At 37.1% G+C, this 22,723-nt stretch overlaps 1 protein-coding gene across 2 annotated transcripts in view; it reads right to left on the bottom strand.

Annotated features, from left to right (window-relative positions):
- Positions 1-4,063: 4,063 nt before the first annotated feature.
- ZCWPW2 (zinc finger CW-type and PWWP domain containing 2) overlaps positions 4,064-22,723 on the bottom strand; it is a 119,192-nt gene continuing 100,532 nt past the window's right edge. For both annotated transcript variants that reach the window (XM_060180459.1, XM_060180460.1), the window contains 2 exons: positions 9,269-9,393; positions 4,064-4,617 (listed from right to left, as the gene is read on the bottom strand). In XM_060180459.1, the coding sequence (XP_060036442.1) occupies positions 4,453-4,617; positions 9,269-9,393 (290 nt within the window). In that variant the 3' untranslated portion in view covers positions 4,064-4,452. The remainder of the gene's footprint in view (positions 4,618-9,268; positions 9,394-22,723) is intronic.

Genomic DNA, 22,723 nt, shown 5'->3' with positions numbered 1-22,723 from the left:
AAATAAAGTGATATAAAACAGTTTACAATAAAACTCATGACTTTGAGCTACTCAGGGAGGGAGTTGAACCCCCCACTGGTTGAGAGGCCAGTTTGGACTAGGTCCAGACAACCCTGGAAAGGGTACTGGGCAAAGCACTTGAGGCTAGCACTCCGGAGGCAGGAACAATCTTGAGAGTAGTTCTGTCCTAGGGTCAGGTACAGTCTGGAAGTTGGTACCAAGATGACCTAGGAAATTGTTATCAGAACCAATATAGCAAGTATATCAGTTAATTACTGATCATTAAAGCTAGCTAACAAACCACCCAAAAACCTAGTGGCTTAAACAGCAATCTCTTATTTTATAGATCAACAGATAACTGCTTCATTTTGTAGGTCTGCCCTGTGGTCTTTCATCTTCCTCAAACCAGAGGACTTATTGGAGATGTTCTTCTCAAGGCAATGAAAGAGATTCAGAAGGAGAAAATAATAATAATAACAATAATACTGAAAGCATGTAACCCAGAAAGAGGGACAATGGATGAAGCCTTGAATTCTTTAGGTCCCAGGTCTAATCCAGGCCACTGCTTATGCCAGCATGACCCTCTAGGGTTCTTTCTTATTTCTTGTAAATCTAAAACAGAAAAAAAAAATAGCCTCCTAAGGCAACTGTGCTCAAATTTCATTGACAAAAGTAAGAGGTGGGTGGATGGTAGATAGCATAATAGTTATGAAAGCAGACTCTCATGCCTGAGGCTCCAAAATCCCAGGTTCAAGCTCATGCACCATCATAAAGCAGAACTGAACATTGTTCTGGTAAAAAAAAAAAAAGAAGAAGAAAAAAAGAAAAAAGAAAGAAAAGAAAAGTAAAGTAAAGAAAAGAAAAGAATAGGCAAAGTCAAAAGTAAAAACAAACAAAACCCAGCATTACACTTTGCCCTGTTAGGGCCATGACAATGATGCAGTGCAGGAAGACACAAAGAACAATGGCTAATAAGCCAATCAGCTGTTTTACCCCACCTCAGCCACATTATTCATGTCACATGGAGAACACCTTCATCTTTGTCAAAGAATATCCAGAAATATCATCTAATCATAGCACCAGGCTCAAAATGCAATACATCAGATACATATCAAATTCAGATATAATATGGGCCTATGGGATATCTATCTATCTATATCTATCTATCTATCTATCTATCTATATCTATATATATATATATATATATCCTTTGGATACTCACACATTATGAGTAGTATAATAGGAAGGATAATGACAATAAACACTTCCTTCATTCAAGCACTGAAAGACTGGTTATGGGGCCAGGCTATGGCGCACCTGGTTAAGCGCACACATTACAGCACATAAGGACTCAGGTTCAGGCCCCTGGTTCCTACCTGCAGGGGGAAAGCTTCACGAGTGGTGAAACAGGGCTGCAGGTATCTCTCTGTCTCTCTCCCTACCTTCCTCTCCCCTCTCAATTTCTCTCTGTCCCTATCCAATAATAAATAAATAAAATTTAAAAAGAAAGATAGGTTATTAGCAATTCTGAACTACTTGTAGATAATTAGCAAAGTTTCTCTGCCATGTGAATAGGAAATATTTCTTGCTTAGGCCTTGGTTCTGTTTCTATGGGAAGTAAGTTTTTGCCTCTGTTGTCTGAGACATCCTCTGTTAAAGTTTGAAAGCATGGATAGATGCTTCTCTAGACTCTTCCAGGAAGAGGACTATAGCTTCCTCTGCAGACACAATCAACCAATATCTTATTCTCAGATTCACTGTAAGCTACTCAAGAGCACACAACTTCCATGGAAATTTCTGACTCCTACAACTAAGAACAGTGAGATTAGTTAACATTGGACATTTTAGTATCTTATTGAGAATCTGGTGTTCCTAAACACTGACTGTTCCTCTAACAGCAATTAGGTCCAAGTAATCTGCTAGATGGGGGCAGGGGATGATATTAAACATGTAAAATGTGGATAAACATTTTCAAATACAACTGCAATCACTTTTATAGCTGATTCTAAACAGTAGCAAAATAGGGTATCAATGACTCCATGAGACATCCTATAGACTACAAGTATAAAACCATATTGCCAAGGAAGAGGGAGAGTTTTTCTGAAACATTGTGGAAGAAGAGGAATGTAACCTTCGCTGTTTTGTACTACTTAGAATTTTAATGTGAGGTGTTGACAGATTCCCTAGCTACTCTAGTTTTTAGAGGGAAATACAAGCATTGATAACTTAGAACTGGCTAGATCTCATACAATTGGTCCTAAATTTGATATATGTCCCATATTTCTTTTTTTAATATTTATTTATTCCCTTCTGTTGCCCTTATGTCCCATATTTCTAATCTACATGTATTCCAGTCTCAGTAAGTACTATTTTGATTACTGGAAATTAAGTTGTCTCTGATTCCTTTCTTAGTCTCATCTCCTTATCTGATCTCCAAATCTTAAAAATTCACTGATGTTAATTTTGCCTGAATCTATCCACTTCTTCTTTTCATCACATAACTCACAACTACATTCCTGAAGGAGCTCTTCCTCATCTCAAGGCAGTGCCACTCCTTTTTGCGCCAGAGCTAATGATGTCATCTTTCTGATATCTTCGTAGAATTTCATTAATCCATTGTTTAAAACTCTTCACTGAGTCTTCTAGTTATAGCTTAGCTACAGGACACCCTTTTTCACCTGTAGCTTATTGCCATCACCAATCACACCACTAAATTCAACTAACAGCAAGGCTGAGAGCTCTCTTCTTAAATATATAGTCTCCTTGATCTTTGGTTTCTGTTTTTATGTTCATAGAATGCTCCTTGTCCACTTTCCCACCTGGGAGAAAAATAAGCATTAAAGAGCCTCTGTTGGAACTGCCGATAGGTGTTCTTGTATACATACACATTTTGATGTGCTAGAAGGACACTGACAAATATTAGAAAGGCAGAAAGAAGACAGGTTTCACCAATTGAAGTCTGGGAAAAACCCAAGTCTGGAGGCTGTCCAGTGTTGGTCTAGGCAAGATCAGCACTCTCTGAGGCTCCCTGACATTCTCAAACAATTCTACCTACAGTCAGAAAGTGAAACAAGGTCAGCTGCCCCGGACCACCCAGGAACGAGAAACTCAGCCAATTATTGCTAAATTGTTTACCCAATCTGCATGTGATTGCACCAATTAGAACTTGACTGACTTTTAGCCTGGTTTGCATAGTGGTTCTAGTAAGAATATCCCAACTTTGCTTTATAAATAGATTTTCCTGTCCCATCCTTATTCAGCTAAGAATAAAATTCCAGGGTTTTTTGGGGGTCTGCAAGTACTAATACCACCTGATAAATACCTCTTCTTTTTTTTTTCTTTTTCAGGTGTATCAGATTTGCTCCTCGTTTAATAGCATCCATTCAAACTGTTCATGGCAACCCCTGAAGAATGAGGTTTCAGGGGAAGAAGTTAAGGGGTTGGTAGGTATTATGTGATGAGCTTTTTACTTTTTAATATTTGGATTTTTTAAATTTAATTTAATTTTACTTTTTATTGCCATGAGGGTTATTGCCAGGCTCAATGCCTGCACTTCAAATCCACCATTCCAGGCAGCCATTTCTCTCTCTCTCTCTCTCCCTATCTCTCTCTCTCTCTCTTATATTAGATAGGATGGAGAGAATTGAGAGGGAAAGGGAAGATAGTGAGGAAGAGAGGGGGGAAAAAAAGACACCTGCAGACCTGCTTCAAGGCTCATGAAAAGCTTCCTCCTTGCAGGTATAGATCAGGAACTAGAACCCAGGTCTTTGTACGTGGTAACATGGGCACTCAATTAGTATGTCACTACCCGGCCCCCAATATGTGGGCTTTTAATAGTGTATGTTTATTTCTCCATATTTTAAATTGTTTTTTTCTCACCCACACATCCAGACATAGTTTCAATAAGGAGGGCTACAGGATTCTGATCTTACAAAGCTATACACTCTGTTAATCAGTCAGTATTAGAAACTGTGGCTGGAAGACTTGTTTTCAATATAACAATTGCAACTGACAGTTTTCTAAAATAAAGCTCCAACTCTAGTATCATTTTCTTTTCTTTTATTTTATAGTAGCTTAATTTCACCAGAAATAAACATTCTCAAAGTATATTAATTTAAATTATCTCAGAATTATAATAGGCTAGACTCATTTCATGAGTCAAATTTGTGTAAAGCAATAAATTTCATAAAAACGTTTTAAAATCCAAACAAAAATCTACAAATACAAATGCAAAGATTTCTTAAATTCTATCTTTTTAACATCAACTTAAATACCATTTGATCTGTTGTAAAAAGAAATGTTATTTTTCAAATATAAAGTAAAAAGTTATTGCAAATATCAGCTTGGGCATAGTATGTACCCACTTCATGAAATATTTTAAAGTTTTGACTTTGGGGAAATATAAAGATGTAAATGTTTTCATAATTAACTTTTGAAATGGGCTACAGTGCTCTAAAATTCAGACATCAAAGCATCTATCTCTTTAAACTTATTAGTTATATTGTCAATACATTCTCCAGCTTTTAATTTTATACCATCAATTACCAGATAGTCTTCTTCATAGAGGTTTTCAGATGGACTGCCTGTAGGATGTTTAGGGCTGCATTTAGTAGGTAACTGTGAAAATAATCATACAACTCATCAGAATTACATCAGATTTCTTTAAAGAACAGACAAGGTGCATGAGAATTAGTTGTATAGAAAAAACATGTAGTAAAAACAGCAGTTATGCAAAGTTATATGATGATCTTGTAGTGGGAGGAAAAGGTGCCAAGATGCCTCTCCCATATGGTGTCTAGTTCCCTATGATCTCATTTCCAAAGAATTGTGGAGACCATAGTCTTAGGAATTTTTAAGCTTGTATTCAGTAAAACTGAAAACACACATACATGTAGATGTGAGTCAAGATGCATCCAAACAACAAAGTTTGTTCTTTTATGAATTTTTTTTTTGCCTCCAGGGTTATCCTGGGGCTCAGTGGCTGCACTACGAATGCACTGCTCCTGAAGGCCATTTTGCCCCCCATTTTTGTTCCCCTTGTTGTTGCTATTGTTATTGCTACTGGTATTGGATAGGACAGAAAGAAATTGAGAGAGGAGGGGAAGATAGAAGGCTGAAGACCTGCTTCACTGCTTGTGAGGCAACCCCCTGCAGGTGGGGAGCCAGGGGATTGAACAGAGATCCTTAAACTGGTCCTTGTACTTCTCCACCATGTGCGCTTAACCCATTGTGCTACAGCTGCCCCCCCCCCTTAATGAACTTGTAAGGCTCCCACCTTCACTTCCTACTAGGCCGTGCCTATATCTAATATAACTTCCAGGTGGGCATCCATTCTCTTCCATTTCCCTAATGCTACCTTTATTTCTTCCCCTCTCGAATGGGGAAACAAAGTGACCACAGACTCATAGTCCCAGCTAAATGAGGTAACCAGGCCTCCTGTCCCTCAGAACTGTCACTAATACTACATTTACTTTTAAAAATTATTTTAGAGAATGCTACTTAAAACTGCTTTAGTCAGATTTTTCTGTGGTCATCACATACACATCTATATTATTTACAAATAACAATATTTTGGTCTAGCTCATTGTGAAAGGATACCAGTAAAAATTATGCAAACATATATGATTGAGGTTTATAATTTCACCAGTAGAGTTTCTCATGAAATTCAAGAAGAAAGATTATACATGTAGTTTACAGAGTTTATATATCAAAAACCACATTTTAATAAAAGTAATTATTTAGTAAACTAACTTGTGTATGAATTGTCTAATTCAAATGGATTTTATAAAAATATGAAGTTAATCCCTTTTTATTTCGTTCCAGGTCAGGGCATGTTAACCAGTATTAATAATAGCTAAAAAAAATATATATATATATATATATATATATATATATATATATAAAGAGCAAAATTAGGACAGTCATTATTCTAAGAAAAAAATTCATAGTATTCCAATGTCAGATACCAGTGAATTTTGATTAAGCATGTGTTTATAATGCTTTTGTATGTGGCTACTCTTATCCACTGATAGAAATGTTTGAGAGTAATCAACTTGAAATCTTACATATAAACTTAACAATAACAACATCATCAAATTTACAACTTTGAAAATAGGTCAGACAATATCTGCTCAGAGCATAAATATGCTCTGGACTTATAATTATCAGATTGCTATTTTTGATGGATTTAGCATTTAAGAGCACCTATCTTTAAAATAAAACACAGTTTGGGGTTGGGGAGATAGCATAACGATTATGCAAAAAAAAAAAAAAAAAAAAAAGCCTTCTCATGCCCAAGGCATCTAGTATCACCACAAGCCACAACTTATCAGTGATCTGGTAAAAACAAACGTATTTCTAATTTTAAGTCATATTAAATTTTCCTATGAAGAAAGAAAGCAAAGTAGAGAGAGGGTAGGAAGAACTGAAGGAAGGAGAGAAAGAAGAATGAAGAAAAAGAAAGAGAGAGGGAGAGGGAAGGAAGGATGGAGGAAGCTAGTTCTTAGTCAAACATTTAAGTTGGGAATTGCTCCCACTTTTATAGTTGGTTTCATTGCTATTCTCTTCATCTGAAAGTGAAAAAAGACTCTCAATAGCCTGAACTTGGCATGAATGCCAAATTTATAAAGCTCAGTGGGGGGTGGGGCTTATGAACCAATCAGCAGGAGACACTTCCCTACCTGCCAGCAAGTTAAAATGCTTAATTTTTTTAAAACAATTTCTAAATACCTTTTGAAAGCATAAAGACTTACTAGAATTCGAAACAGAAAATGAGCTCCTTCCTGGAGATGTACTAAAACTATGCATTTTACCTTAAGAAGTAAAAAAATCAGAAATAATTCTCTGTTCTATCAAGTTACTAGCTACAAAGGCAAAATAGAAGCCAATTCTATAACTACAAAAGCTACAGGATATCTATAAAAATCAACCTGGCTTTATTTTTGAAAAGACAAACTGTGAAGACTGAGAAAACACTGCATAGAACCATGTGGTGTTCAAACAAAAACGTCATTTGCTTAAGAAAGAATAATTTGAGAAACCATAATGGTTATGCAAAAGACTTTCACGCCTGAAGCTCCAAGGTCCCAGGTTGAACCCCCAATACCACAAAAAATCAGAGCAGAGTGGTGCTCTGGTCTCTCTCTTTCTCTGTATCTTTCTCTCTGTATCTCTCTCTTATTGAAGTAAAATAATTAAAAAAATTTTTTTTTACTTATTTATTTTCCCTTGTCTTTTTATGTTGTAGTTATTATTGCTGTTATTGATGTCGTCATTGTTAGATAGGGCAGAGAAAAATGGAGAGAAGAGGGGAAGACAGAGAGGGGGAGAGAAAGATAGACACCTGCAGACCTGCTTCACCGCCTGTGAAGCGACTCCCCTGCAGGTGGGTCGGTCCTTGTGCTTCGCGCCACGTGCGCTTAACCCGCTGCGCTACCACCTGACTCCCGAAATAAAATAAATTTTTAAAGCAATAATTGGAAAGATCATTCCCTGGTAGTACACATGTGTGATACTCTAGTTATCTCTTTTCCTTACTCTCTTCTCTTACTAATAAACAAATCTTTTTCTAAAAAAAAAAAAATTTTTTTTTAAGAATTGTAACCATCTTTATTCTTGTTGAAGCTCTGGATAAAAGCATACAATCAGTCAGGCAGTCTGCTGGCCTGTGTAAACAACCATGTCCATTAAGTTTTTCTGCCATCTAAAAGCAGATAGACAGGAAAAGGTAGTTGCTTAAAATGAGAATGTGGGAAAAGAAAAATAAGAAAATCTTTGTATTTATTTTCTAGTGACTGCCATAGCAAATTTTCATCTACAGTAACAGCTAACGTTGGAACTTCAATTAATATAAGAAGCCCTTACTTCTCTATATGGCCCTCAAAACAGTTCTGATGCAAGTGACAAAAAACATTCCCAAATTATACAAGTTTCAGTGGCAGGACCAAGACATGACACAAGCACTGTATTTCGGTGTCAATTCTCCAAGCCACTGTACTCTCTTGACTCAGGACACTAAATGTCTAAATGAATGGAGGGATGAATGAAGGAGACCTTAAGGATAGGACTCCTCTACCAGCCCGCGGGGTGGCGCTCCTTGTTGAACGCACATGTTAACAATGTGCAAGGACGCAGGTTCCAACCCCTGGCCCCCACCTGCAGGGGGAAAGCTTCACAAATGGCGAAGCAGTGCTGCAGGTGTCTCTCTGCCTCCTTCTCTCTCTCTATCTCCCCCTTCCTCTCAATTTCTAGTTGTCTCTATCAAATAAATAAATAAATTTAAAAAAAAGGATAGGACTCCTCACTAAACTATTTAGTAAACAGCTGTAGCACCTTATAGAAGTGTCTGCTTAGACTTGGTTTTCTCACACCTACTAAACTATTGATGTCCTGGGTATTATATCTTAATTTTATCTGCAGAGATATGGAACTGAAGTGCAGAGCAGTTTGACAACTTAAAATTCATGTCACCATAGGTGGATTTTCTCATCCCAGCACAGTTGGCAAAAATAAAAGGAAAAACATAAAGAGGACAAATCTAGATATGAGTAGTGAAACATTCCGTGTAAAGTTCTACATCTGGTATGCTAAAAATAAGTTTTGCTCCTAAAGAGGTTATGCTTATGCATGAACCAAGAAAGCTGCTTTTATCCTTGCCCCTTCTCCTGACTGTAAAGATTGGAAGCAGGGGAGAGGTCTTTGTATTTGCACACCATCAGCTACAGTCAGTCTCCTCCATCTTTCTTCAATCCAACTCTAAGATCTAAAATAAAGAGAGCTTTTCTGTTCAAATACAGGATTTTTTTTTTCAAAGACTGATAAAAGTATTCTGATTTCTTAACAGGCAATGAGTCTGTTATTCACTTTGTGATAATCAAGAATTTAAATTTCAACAGTGAATAAAGATTTCCCCACAATTAAATAGTACACCCAGGAACACCTTCTGCTATTTAAATAATTTTAAGTGTCTAGTTTATGGCCATGCCACCTTGAACATACTGGATCTCATCTGAATTTTCTATTTAAGATTTATAAGAACAAGGGGCCAGGTGGTGGTGCACATGGTTGAGTGTACATGTTACAAAGCACATGGACCCAGGTTCGAGCTCCAAATCCCCAGCTGTAGGGGGAAGCTTTGCAAGTGGTAAAGTAATGTTGCAGGCATCTCTGTCTCTCTTATCTCCTCTCAATTTCTGTTTCTATCCAATAAATAAATAAAGATAGTAAAAAGAATTTTTGAAAAAAGATCACTAAGAACTGCCAATACTACCTTTTCTTCTGAATGTATTTCTTCTCCATGTCCCTCTTCAGACAAATTAGGTGTGGCTGTGGGTTCTAGTGCTTGCTGTAGCATTTGCTCCAGCTCATTTAGTAAATTTTCTGTTTCAGAAACAACTAAAAAAGACATTAATATGGTAAAAAAATAAACAAAATGCTACACCCTAATTCAATCTAATTTATAATCTTAAACACTCTTAACCACAGTCTAAATATTACAAGATGAAATTTATATTTAAAAAGTAATATTTCATATAATTTTATATGATTTTATGCTTAAAGACAAATAACAATTCACACATAAATATTGTATAATTATTCTTTGATAATGATGGTGACATTCTTCCTATATGTAGAACATAAAGTATTTCTGAAATAGCAAACACTTGCTAGAAGTTGTTCTTGTATGTGTGTATATTTCAATCAGCAACCAATGGCATCAACTTAAATTGTTATTTATAGACAAGTAGTCATCAGTGTGTGTGTGTGTGTGTGTGTGTGTGTGTGTGTGTGAAGCGCCGGAGAATAAATATGTCTGGCTTTATGACCCATATGATCTGTCATAGCTACTCAGTTCTGCTGTTATAGGGGAAGTCACAGTCAAGTCATATACATAAAGCAATGAGAATGGCTCTGTTGCAATAATTTTATTTACGAAGACAGCAGTAACTAATTGATGGACTGTAAGTCATACTTAATCTTACTACAAACTATTAAAATCACAGCTTAAAAGTGGGGCTGTGTAATTCTGTGATTAAATACAGCCAGTCTATTTCTAATCCAATTATCAAAGCATCTTACTTGCTTAATGTGATATGTATACATATATTTAAATACCACATTTATGAAAGGTGCTTTGTGCTACTATGACATAAAAACATAAGTAAGCAAAAAATATACAGTCATTCATTGAGCTTGTTAATAAAAAATATTACTGCTCACCAAAGATAGAAATGTTCACTACAACTCTACAGCTCAGCTGATTAACAATATGCAACCACATTCCTGATTTAAATAAAGTGAACATTTTCATGTTATATGGTCTCAATAAGTAAAGATCAAGGGAAGGAGGTCACGTGTAGTCTACACACGGATGTAGAATCTGAGAATTTCCTCCAAAGGTAACAAGCAAGATTAAAAGAGAAAGGACATGTACACAAGCCCCATCATTTTCTACTCTGGTTTCAAAAGTCCAGCATATCATTTCCTATCACCTAGTGTTCACTGATAGGTCGTCAAATATCACAATAAGCAGAGCAGCTGAAATGCCATTAAACATGAAAATAATCCAAGGAGAACACATACCTTAAAGCTAATGAATTTTCAATGTGTATGGAAACAAAATGCTTTCCATAATGCAAACTTTTAACCTAAGTGTTAAACATATATTTTCTGAAATAAATAATGTTTAGGAAGAATATAATATATATATTCCCTGATGTGAATACATCTAAGAACACACAGATATTGTTGAAAACTAAGCATGTCATAAGTTAAAACTTGCTGTAAAAAAAATACTGAGATTACTGTGAAAAATACTATTTGATGTTTCTTTCTACCTAGTTCAAAATTACCCATATTTTTTTAATAAAATTTTGGAATTTATTAAAAGGGATTTTGTTGTTGTTTAAATACATTTTCAAGACATAACAAATACAAATCATGTATTTGTGAGGACATTGTTATAAGACAATACACTGTATTTTCTGCATTTTGTGGAATATATATTAATTTTTCATTACTAGGATTAATGGTTAATAGTAAAAAAAAAGTTGTTGGTACATGTGCAAAATTTCTCAGTTTTCTGCAAAACACGCTTACCCTCAGCCTGAGTCTTCTTCCAACATCATGCAAAAAGACCTGAAAGCTCCACCTCACACACACACACACACACACACACACACACACACACACACACACACACACACACACCCTTACTTTCTTTTTTTATTAATATTTATTTACTTATTCCCTTTTGTTGCCCTTGTTGTTTTACTGCTGTAGTTATTACTGATGTAGTCGTTGTTGGACAGAACAAAGAGAAATGGAAAGAGGAGGGGAAGACAGAGGGGGGGAGAGAAAGATAGACACCTGCAGACCTGCTTCACCGCCTGTGAAGGGACTCCCCTGCAGGTGGGGAGCCGGGGGCTGGAACTGGAATCCTGATGCTGGTCCTTGCGCTTTGCGCTTAACCCGCTGCACTACCTACCACCCGACTCCCTGAGTCCATTATTTTTGTGCAATATACCAAAGGCAGCCCAAGTTCTATTTTGGTTTCTCTTTTCTGTTCTTATTTCTCAACTCCTATCCATGAGTGATATCATCTCATATCCATCCTTCTCTTTCTGATTTATCTCACTTAACATGATTCCTTTAAGCTCCATCCAAGATGAGGTGAAAAAGGTGAATTCAACATTCTTAATGGTTGAATTATATATATATATATATGTCACAACATTCTTTGCCGTTCATCTGTTCCTGAACATCTAGGTTGCTTTCAGGTGTTTGGGCTATTACAAATTGTGCAACTATGAACATAGGTAAAAATAGATCCTTTCGTTTTTGTTTGTGTGTGTGTGTGTGTGTGTGTGTGTGTGTGTTTGTGTGTGTGTGTGTGTGTGTGTGTGATTCCTTAGGCTATATCTCCAGGAGAGGAACTGTCCAGTCAGAGTAGATCCATTTCTGGCCTTCTGAGAACTCTCTAGATTGGTCTCCACAGAAATTGGACCAATTTACATTCTCACCAGCAGTGCAGGAGGGTTCCCTTACATCTGAAACCTCTTCAGTATTTTTTGTTGCTATTGTTTCTGATGTATGACATTTGCACAGGAGTAAAGTGGTTTCTCATTCTCTTTATTTGCATTTCTCTGACAATCAATGACTTGGAACATTTTTTCTGTCTTGCTGGCCTTTTGATCTCTTCTTTGGTGAATATTCATATCCTCTCTCCACTTGTGGATAGGAACATTTGATTTTTATTATTTGTTTGCTTTTGTTGTTGCTGACTTTGGTGAGCTGTTTATGTATTTTTGGTTATCAGCCTTCTCTCTAATGTATGGCATGTAAAAATCTTCTTCCAATTTTTTAAAAATTTTTATTTATTTATTTTCCCTTTTGTTGCCCTTGTTTTTTATTGTTGTTATAGTTATTGTTGTTACTGATGTCATTGTTAGACAGAACAGAGAGAAATGGAGAGAGGAGGGGAAGACAGAGAGAGAGAGAGAGAAAGACAGACACCTGCAGACCTGCTTCACTGCCTGTGAAGCAATCCCCTGCAGGTGGAGAGCTGGGTGTTTGAACCGGGATCCTTAAGCCAGTCCTTGCTCTTTGTGCCATGTGTGCTTAACCCACTGTACCACCGCCTGGCTCCCTCTTCTAATCTTTTATGAGTCTCTTTGTTTCAGTATGTGTGGTAGGGTTCTTTTGCTATGCAGGATTTGATATGGTCCCACTGGCTTATTTTTGTTTTAGTCTTCCTTGCTATTGTACTTGTTTCATTGAAAATGCCAATATATTCAGGGCTGGGTGGTGGCACACCTGGTTGAGCACACATGTTACAATGTGTAAGGATCCAGGTTTGAGTCCCCAGTCCCCACCTGCAGGGGAAAATCTTCAAGAGTAGTAAAGCAGTGCTGCAGGTGTCTCTCTGTCTCTCTTTCTCTCTGTCCAACCCTTTTCTCTTGATTTCTGACTGTCTCTATCAAATAAAGATAATTTAAAAAAATTAAAAAATTAAATGCCAATATAAGTTAGATGGAAGAGTTCTGCCAATATTTTGCTTTAATTATTTGATAGTTTCTGGTCTAACATCCAAGTCCTTGATCCATTTGTAGTTTACTTTTATGTGTGGTGAAATGCAGTGGTTCAGTTTCATTCTCTTGCACATTTCAATCCAATTTTTCCAAAACCATTTGTTGAAGAGGCTCTCCTTCATTTAATAGTTTGGACCCCCTTGTTAAAAATTAGATGACCAGGAGGCGGGTGGTAGCACAGCGGGTTAAGCACATGTGACACAAAGCACAAGGACCAGAGTAAGGATCCGGTTTGAGCCCCTGGCTCCCCACCTGCAGGGGAGTTGCTTCACAAGCAGTGAAGCAGGTCTGTAGGTATCTATCTTTCTCTCCCCTTCTCTGTCTTCCCCTCCTCTCTCCATTTCTCTCTGTCCTATCCAACAACAACGGCATCAACAGCAACAAAAATAATAACTACAACAATAAAACAAGGGAAATGAAAGGGAATAAATAAATATTGTTAAAAAATTAGATCACTGATTAGGACCCCAGATAATGGGGTGCCCTGATAGTGACTAAAGAGTCATCATTAAAGTATGCCAGTCTCTTGCCCTTATTCAGCTTTTACAGTCCTTCCTTTGCTAAGGTTACCTTTGGAGTGAGTGAGAGAACTACAATAGGAAGTAGGTGAGGAACCTATCTAAGTAGACACTATTTCATTATCAACTTTATACTGACTCACTACAGACTATTGTATATTTTTGCTTTCAGGTATATATTTCGCCCTAATTATGGATGCATGTGAACATATGCTCTATCTCACGGGACCTGGTCTATATCTAGGTTTTGGGACTTTGTTAGAAGTGAACCTCCTGGAATGGAATTAAAGAATACTATGAAAGGAAAGGTCTCACCCAAGTAATGAGGGTAAAGGGTTGACATTCCATGCCTGACATGATGGGCCTAGACCTCGAAGAAATCCCTTTCTCTATTGTTACCGGTCATTTCTAATAGGAACAACACAATAGACCCCTTTGTGGGCCCCCATAAGACCTTGCCCTGAACTTGAATCAACAATGGTAGAGAATGTTCCATCCTCCTTTGAGAGGATGGACAACATACTCTATGTTACACCTGAGGAAGATGGGTCAATATTTGGGCAGCTTGGAATGTTCCTACTCATGACCACTGTGGGACTATGTGAAAGCTTGGTAGAGCTTAGGGGAGCTCTCCCATCCTTGGATGGAGGTCTGGAAAGACACCCCACTTGTTAGCCTCTCTCCTTATAGAGATGACCCAAGAGGGAAAAGTTTCCCAGACTCAGTTTCTCCTTGTTAGTCTCTCAAGCTCACAGAAAGCCTACAAGCCTCTCACGCTTAGTTTCCCCTGCTAGCAGCAGGCCAAATGGCTGCCTGCTTTAGGGTTCACTCCAAGTTCACACATCCACTTCACATTTTGATCATAAAGGAGAACACACTCTATCATACACCCCGGCAGTGAAACCCCCAAATTCTATTTCTTTGTATCCCTTGGTATCTGTGATTCACATCAAACTTTGTTTTTCTTCTCTATCTCACCTTACTGGTTTAACCCCTATGCTTCTCTCAAATGCCTTTGGATAATTAACTTGCCTGCATCATGGAGACTAATCATTTTGACCTTTATGTATCTCATCAGTTCTTGTCATACCAGCCCCCTACCATAGGGGTAAGCTGACCTTTAAGAAACCTGTAATTTCTGACATGTGTAAAAAATGTTCTTTGTTTAACTCTTTATAAAAACCTGTATTCTTCTCCCAATAAATGAATGTTTGTACCAGAATATTCCCCGATATCTCCTTCCTGAGTCATGTGATCTCTTGAGCTGGCGAGGGAGGGTTGGAGGCTTACCCCCTGGTTGGAGCCACTCCATGTGAGCCCCAGCAGACCACAAAATGTGAGCTCAGATCTACAGGATGCAGAGGTCACATAGGTTCCTAAGCTGAATATGGGCCCCAGATCATATCAAATTGATGGGGTTTACAGTCAACAATATTTATACCCTTTTCCCATATTAGGGAGCTACTCTCTTCTGTGATCAGCTTTCTGGTCCTTTTTCCAGCCATGACATCATCTCCCCAGACAATAACTTGGATCCACATGCATATCAGAATTCAGGCTCAGAGGAAAAAAGAAAAAGAAAAAAAAAACTAGTATAGCCACAAGCTCTTTGGAATATAACTAAAATAGGCCTACTAACTATCTACAAAATGGAGGACCCCCCCCCAACTCTTCATCTGCACTATTCCAGCCTTTAGATCCATGATTGGTCAACAATTTGTTTGGCTTTGTATGTTAACTCTCTTTTCAACCACCAGGTTCCAGATGCTAGCATGATGCCGACCAGACTCCCTGGACAGACAACCCCACCAATATGTCCTAGAGCACCGCTTCCCCAGAGGACTTCCCCACTAGAGAAAGAGAGAGACAGGCTGGGAGTATGGATTTACCTGTCAACGCCCATGTTTAGTGGGGAAGCAATTACAGAAGCCACACCTTCAACCTTCTGCATCCCACAATGACCTTGAGTCCATACTCCCAGAGGGTTAAAGAATAGGAAATCTATCAGGGGAGGGGATAGGATACATAGTTCTGGTGGTGGGAATTGTGTGGAGTTGTACCCCTTTTATCCTATGGTTTAATCAATGTCCCCAGAGCCCCACCCTACTAGAGAAAGAGAGAGGCAGGCTGGGAATATAGATAGACCAGTCAACGCCCATGTTCAGCAGGGAAGCAATTACAGGAGCCAGATCTTCCACCTTCTGCAACCCACAATGACCTTGGGTCCATACTCCCAGAGGGCTAAAGAATGGGAAAGCTATCAGGGGAGGGGATGGGATATGGAGATCTGGTGGTTGGAATTGTGTGGAGTTGTACCCCTTTTATCCTATGGTTTTGTTAATGTCTCCTTTTTAAAATAAATTTTTAAAAAATTAAAAATTAAAAAAATTAAAAGAATAGGAAATCTATCAGGGGAGGGGATAGGATACATAGTTCTGGTGGTGGGAATTGTGTGGAGTTGTACCCCTTTTATCCTATGGTTTAATCAATGTCCCCAGAGCCCCACCTTACTAGAGAAAGAGAGAGGCAGGCTGGGAATATAGATAGACCAGTCAACGCCCATGTTCAGCAGGGAAGCAATTACAGGAGCCAGACCTTCCACCTTCTGCAACCCACAATGACCTTGGGTCCATACTCCCAGAGGGCTAAAGAATGGGAAAGCTATCAGGGGAGGGGATGGGTTATGGGGATTGGGTGGTGGGAATTGTGTGGAGTTGTACCCCTCCTACCTTATGCCTTTGTTCACTAATCCTTTCTTAAATAAAAAATTTAAAAAAAAAAATTAAAAAAAAGAGGTAAAAAAAAAAGTAGATAACCATGGGAGTAGATGACCTGGGCTCTCAATTCTATTTTACTTATCAGTGTATCTATTTATGTCCGAATACCAGAAAATTATGATTACAATGGCCCCATAATATAGTTTCAGATCTAGAATGTGATGCCTCCAGTTCTGTTTTTTCTTCTCAAGATTGTCTTGGCAACTCTAGGTATTTTCTGGTTCCAGACAAACATTTGTAGCTTTTGTTCTATTCTTTTATTTTTAAATTATTTAATTAATTAATTTTGCCTCCAGGGGTTAAGAGCCCTATTGGATAGGATGGAGAGAAATTGGAAGAGGAGGGGGAGACAGAGAGGGAAAGAGAAAGGGAGATACCTGCAGACCTGTTTCACTGCTCATGAAGTAACCTCATTGTAGGTAGGAAGCTGAGGGCTTGAGTCAGGATCCCTTCACATGTCCTTGAGCTTCATACTATGTGCTCTTAACTGGTTGTGCAACCACCTGGTCCTGCTTTTATTCTATTCTCTTAAAAAAAAATCTGGTGGGACTTTGATGAGGATTGCATTAAATTTTATCTGACTCTTCTTAGAATAGTGATTTTGATTATGTTCATGATTTCCAATTCATGAATATGGAATATCTTTCCACTTAGTTGTATCTTTTCTATTTCTTTGAATAGCAACTCATAATTTTAAGTATACAAGTCTTTTACTTCTTTAGTCAGTCTTATTCCTAGATGTTTTATTGTTTTTTGCTGCTATACGGAATGAGGCTGATTTCTGGATTTTTTTCTTCTTCTGACTTAGTATTTTCATAATGAAATGCTACTGGCTTTTGTATATTATATTTTGTATATTTTGTATATTTTGTATATTTTGTATATTATATTTATTATATTTATATTATATTATATTATATATTGTATATTTTTGTATATTATAATTTTGTAGACTGATACATTACTAAACTGCTAGATAATTTTCAGGTGATTCCTACTGGATTCTTTAGATTTTCCACTTATACTATCATATTATTGGCAAATAATAGCAATTCAGTTTAACTTCTTCTCTTCCAATCTGTATCTTTTTAATTACTTTCTCTTGCCTAATTGCTATACCAAGAACATTTAACACTGTATTTAACAGCAACAGTGATTGTGGGCAGTCCTGTCTTATATCTAAGTGAGAATGTTTTAAGTTTCTTCACAATATACAAGTTTGCTACAGATGGACTCTACTAGATTAAGAAATTTTCTATCTATTCCCATTTTTTGTAGTGTTTTGATCATGAAGGGGTGTTGAATTTTATCACTGGCTTTCTCTGCATTTATTGAAATGATTATGTTTTTAATTTTTTATTCATATAGAGGATAACATTAATTGATTTATGTGTATTTAATCAGCCTTGAAGTCTTGTGATAAATCTCATTTAGTGGTGATGTACACTCTTTTTAATATACTGTTGTATCCAGCTGACTAGAATTTTGTTCAATATCTTAGTATTTATGTTCATCAGAGATATCTGTAGTTTTCTTTTCCTTGCTGTTGTCTCTCTGTCTTCTTTTGCTATTAGATTGATGTTAGCTTCACAGAAGGTAGATGGGAGTATTTCTATGTCTTTGATATTTTGTAAGAGCTTTTAAAAGTATGGGTATTAGTATTTTCTTGAAAGTTTTATAGAATTCATTTATAAAACCATCTGTGCCTGGATTTTTATTGTTAGAAAAGTTCTCGATGATTATTTCAATTTCTTTGGCTGTGATTGGTATGTTCATGTTTACTATTTCTCTTGCTTCAATTTTGGAAGGTTATATGCTTCTAGGAACTTTCCATTTCTTCCTGTTTCTCTAGCTTAGAGGCATATAGTTGTTCATAGAAGCCTCTATGACACACTGAATTTCTCTGGCGTCTGTTGTGACATCTCCTCTTTCATTTATAATCCTATTTATTTGAGTCTTCATCCAGTGTGTGTGTGTGTGTGTGTGTGTGTGTGCGTGTTCATGTGCGTGTGCGTGTGTGTGTGTGTGTGTTATGAACCTGGCCAAGCGTTTGTCAATTTTGTGTATTCTTTTGAAGAACCAGGATCTTGACCCAGCTCCCTTTGTAGTCAGTCTTATAAAAACATAAAAGCAGTATCAAAGTAGCTTCCTGATAACTCATTTCAAGCCTTAGAATCAGCTTTTATGTTTGAAAAAACATGGTAAGGAAGCTGGGATATAGCTCAGTTCTTACAGTGAAAGACTTACAGTGTAAGACACAGGTTTGAGCCCCATTACCATATGGGATCACCATGTAAAGGACAGTGAAGCAGTACTGTATGTAGCCTCTCTCTATAACTCCCTCTGTCTTGCACCCTCATTCTTAAGTTAAACAAACAAACAAACAAAAAAAAACCAGGAAAAAAATAGTCTACCTGGAGTGATATAATAAGGAAGTCACCAAGTCTCAACAGAAAATGTTGGTGGCAAAAGGAAAAATAATAATAACAAAATAGTACTTGACATCTCAGTTGTTTATACATAAATCTGTACTCCAGGGCAATTGCCAAAGTCTAGGAATACAGAGTATGAACTATAACATTCTACGGTAGTGACATTCAAAATTTGGTGGACAAAAGAATCACCTAAAAAGTTCATTGCAGAATATGAATGTAACCCTATGTAAGATTTTTCTAATGGAGAGAGTCGAGCGGTAGGAAGAGTATAAGGATCCCGGTTCAAACCCCCAGCTCCGTACCTGCAGGGGAGTCACTTCACAAGAGGTAAAGCAGGTCTGCAGGTGTCTATCTTTCTCTCCCCCTCTCTGTCTTCCCCTCCTCTCTCCATTTCTCTCTATCCTATCCAACAATAATGACATCAAAAACAACAACAATAATAACTACAACAATAAAACAAGGGCAACAAAAGGGAATAAATAAATATTAAAAAAGAATTTTCTAATGAGATGTAACTTTCATTGAAACAATTTTGGTAATAGTAAGTATTTTAGCAGACATTTTACTAAGTAAGTTATTACTCAACAATTTTCTTATAGTTTTCTTCTCATCAGTTCCCCAGTGCCACTCACAGATGTTGGTTTTACCTATTTTATATTCTGAGTCTGGAAACTGACATTGACACTTAATGCACTGTTGCAAAACTGGATTTGAGATGTTTTAAACAAACATCTTTATAAGTCCAAGACTACTCTAACATGCAATAAATTTATGATAATTAATATTATTTCCAAATGACAATAAATGCTATCCATTTTCAAGTGATCTGAAAAAGTGTATACACTGTCTTTTGATCAAAGTGTAGACAAAGTAATCATAAATCAACCAGAGTTTATAACACCAACTTGACTGATGCCAGGTTCTGTTTCCACAGCAATGGGAGGTTTTCTTTTCTAAATAGATATCTCTATATTGTAAACTGATAGAGTTCAAAAAGAATTCCCAAGAAATAGCAGTTACTGTAATCTACAAACTAGGTTATCAAAATTGGTCAATGATATCCTCTAAAGATAGAGACAGAATGAATGCCTTTACTGACTGCACAACCAATCATCTTCTATCAATACTGATTATCCTGTAGTTTCCTTGACTTGTTTCAATTTGTTGTTGGGTATAAAATGGTAGCATTACAACTGCTCTATTACTCAGAGGGAAAAAAAAGTAAATGGAACTATCTCCCACTGAAATCTATCCATACTAGCTTTTAAAAATCATTTTGTATAAAATAAATAAATCAATGTTGTTTTTCATTCCTGACATGAAATAGCTTAAAAGTCTGTAAGTTATGTAGTGTTCTTTAACCTTTACTTTTCTATTAATTCTTTAAATTGTTTCAAGCCTTTTACAATAGAAAAAGTCTACTGGCAGTGAAAAAATAATTTTAAATAAGTCTTCATTGTTGAAATTTTAGGCATTCTAAGAGAAAGAGAAAGTGAGGAAGAAGCAAGAGTATTTGGTTTTGTTTCATTTTTTAGTAGTCATAAATACTCCGTTATATGCTTACTATTTAAATTCAGAGGTGAGCAAAATACCTATTGAGATGCAACAGAGGAGAGGCCACTATTCCTCAACAAAGAAATAGGATCATGATACTTCTTAAGAAAGGGGCATAACCACTTTCCTGCATGCTTCTCACAATTCATATCAAATAATATTGCATCCGCAGATCGCAACCTAATCAGCTCAACGAGTGCCACCCCAGCATGTTTCACTTTAGACTGTGTCCAGAGACTTCAGGTGTGGAATGACAGCCCTTCAGCTTCATCACTCGGGTGAGACCTTTCCTTTCATAGTATTCTCTAATTCCATTCCAGGTGGTCCACTCCCCAATAAAGTCCCCAAACCTAGATATAGTCCAGTTCCCCTGAGATACAGCATATGTTCACACGTGCCCATAAACCAGGGAAAAATATATACCTGAAAGCAAAAGTACACAAGAGTCTGCAGGGAGTACCTCACCCCCAAAACTTCATCTGCACAATTCTAGCCTTTAGGTCCATGATTGTTCAACAATTTGTTTGACTTTGTATGTTAACTCTCTTTTCAGCCACCAGGTTCCAGATGCCAGCATGATGCTGACCAGACTTCCTTGGACAGAGGACCCCACCAATGTGTCCTGGAGCTCCAATTACCCAGAGACCCACCCTACTAGGGTAAGAGACAGACAGGCTGAGAGTATGGATTGACTTGCCAACGCCCATGTTCAGTGGGGAAGCAACTACAGAAACCAGACCTTCCACCTTCTGCACCCCATAATGATCCTGGGTCCATACTCCCAGCGGGATAAAGAATAGAAAAGCTTTCAAGTGGAGGGATAGCATAAGGAGTTCTGGTGGTGTGAATTGTGTGGAACTGTACCCCTCTTATCCTATGGTCTTGTTAATATTTCCATTTTATGGATAAAATTTTTTTTAATCTAGAACCTTGAGATAAAGCTGAGAAAAAGAAAAAAAAAGAGAGAGAGAGAGAAAGAAGGGCATAATGTTGAAACCTATATTTTAGCTTAGAAATTAAACTCCAAACCAAGAGTGCTGAGCAGTTTGTCTTGAGTTGCATTTGGGCTGTCTATTCTCTCAAACGAAACAAGGTACTCAATATTTACCAAAAGAAATTCACGATATAATAAAACAAATGAAAAAATATTAAAGAAGTAAAAATAAATTAACTTAGTCTCATTCAGTACACTTTGCCCTGAATCAAGCCATCATCTTATTTAACCCTAAGGATGTAGGTCCCCAATCTTCCCACTGTAACCTTCCCATCCTCCACTGAATACCTGGATCTGCTGCAATTGACTATAGTCCATTGATAATTCACCCAGTACTGTGCTTTGTTTTGCTTCTCAGAGTTCATCAGTGAGTGAGAGTATCAGCATTTGCCCTTCTTCTGACTTATCTGAATTAACAGTTCCCTCAACTTACATCCATGTTGCAACAAAGGGGATCGTGTCATTATTTCTTACAGCTGTTTAGATTCCATTGTATATATATGGCACAACTTCCTTAACCATTCATCTGTTGTTGGACACTTGAATTGTTTCCAAATGTTAGCTATTACAAATAGCATGGCCATGTAAGTGTGCATGGATTTTTTTTGAATAGGTCATTTTGTGTTCTTTGGAAAGATACCTAGGAGAGCTATGTGACCTGAGAAAAAATCATATAACCCTTGACTGCCTCAGTTTCTCTGCTGTCACAAATGGCACATATAATATCTACATCATATAGATCTTGTGAGGGGTAAATGAATATATAGAAGTTTTTGGAACAGTGAAGATCCACAAGTATGGCTATAGGTATTAGTTATTAACATGTCTTTCGTTGTTATTTCAACATTCTAAATGTGCTTTTTGTTCCTAGCCACTGGAAAAATAAGTTAGGGGGGGGCCAGGCAGTGGCACACCTTGTTAAATGATCATATTACCATGCACAAGGATCTCGTATAAGCCTCTACTCTCCCTACCTTCAGTGGGGGCACTTCGCACTTGGTGAAGCAGGTCTGCAGATGTCTCTCTCTCTCTCTCTCCTTCTCTATCTCTTCCTCTGCACTCAATTTTTCTCTGTCCTAACAAATAAAATAGAAAGAAAAAAATAGCCACTGGGTACATAGGATTTGTAGTGCCAGCACCAAGCCCCAGCAATAACCCTGGTGGCAATAAAATGAGTTTTAGGTAAAATATAAATATTACAAATAATATCCCTTATGTCAATTTTCTTAAAAGTTAGAGTATACAGACATATTCCAAAAATTACTATTTCTTTAATTAAATGGTTTGGGACTACAATTAAATATTGAACAATTCCTCAACTTTTTCTATTAATTTTGAGAGATAGGTTCTTGCTTTA

The sequence above is a fragment of the Erinaceus europaeus genome, chromosome 21 (genome assembly GCF_950295315.1).
Source record: "Erinaceus europaeus chromosome 21, mEriEur2.1, whole genome shotgun sequence".
Taxonomy (NCBI): domain Eukaryota; kingdom Metazoa; phylum Chordata; class Mammalia; order Eulipotyphla; family Erinaceidae; genus Erinaceus; species Erinaceus europaeus.
The sequence above is the reverse complement of the archived record's forward strand: the minus strand, read 5'-3'. Positions and strand labels throughout refer to the sequence as shown.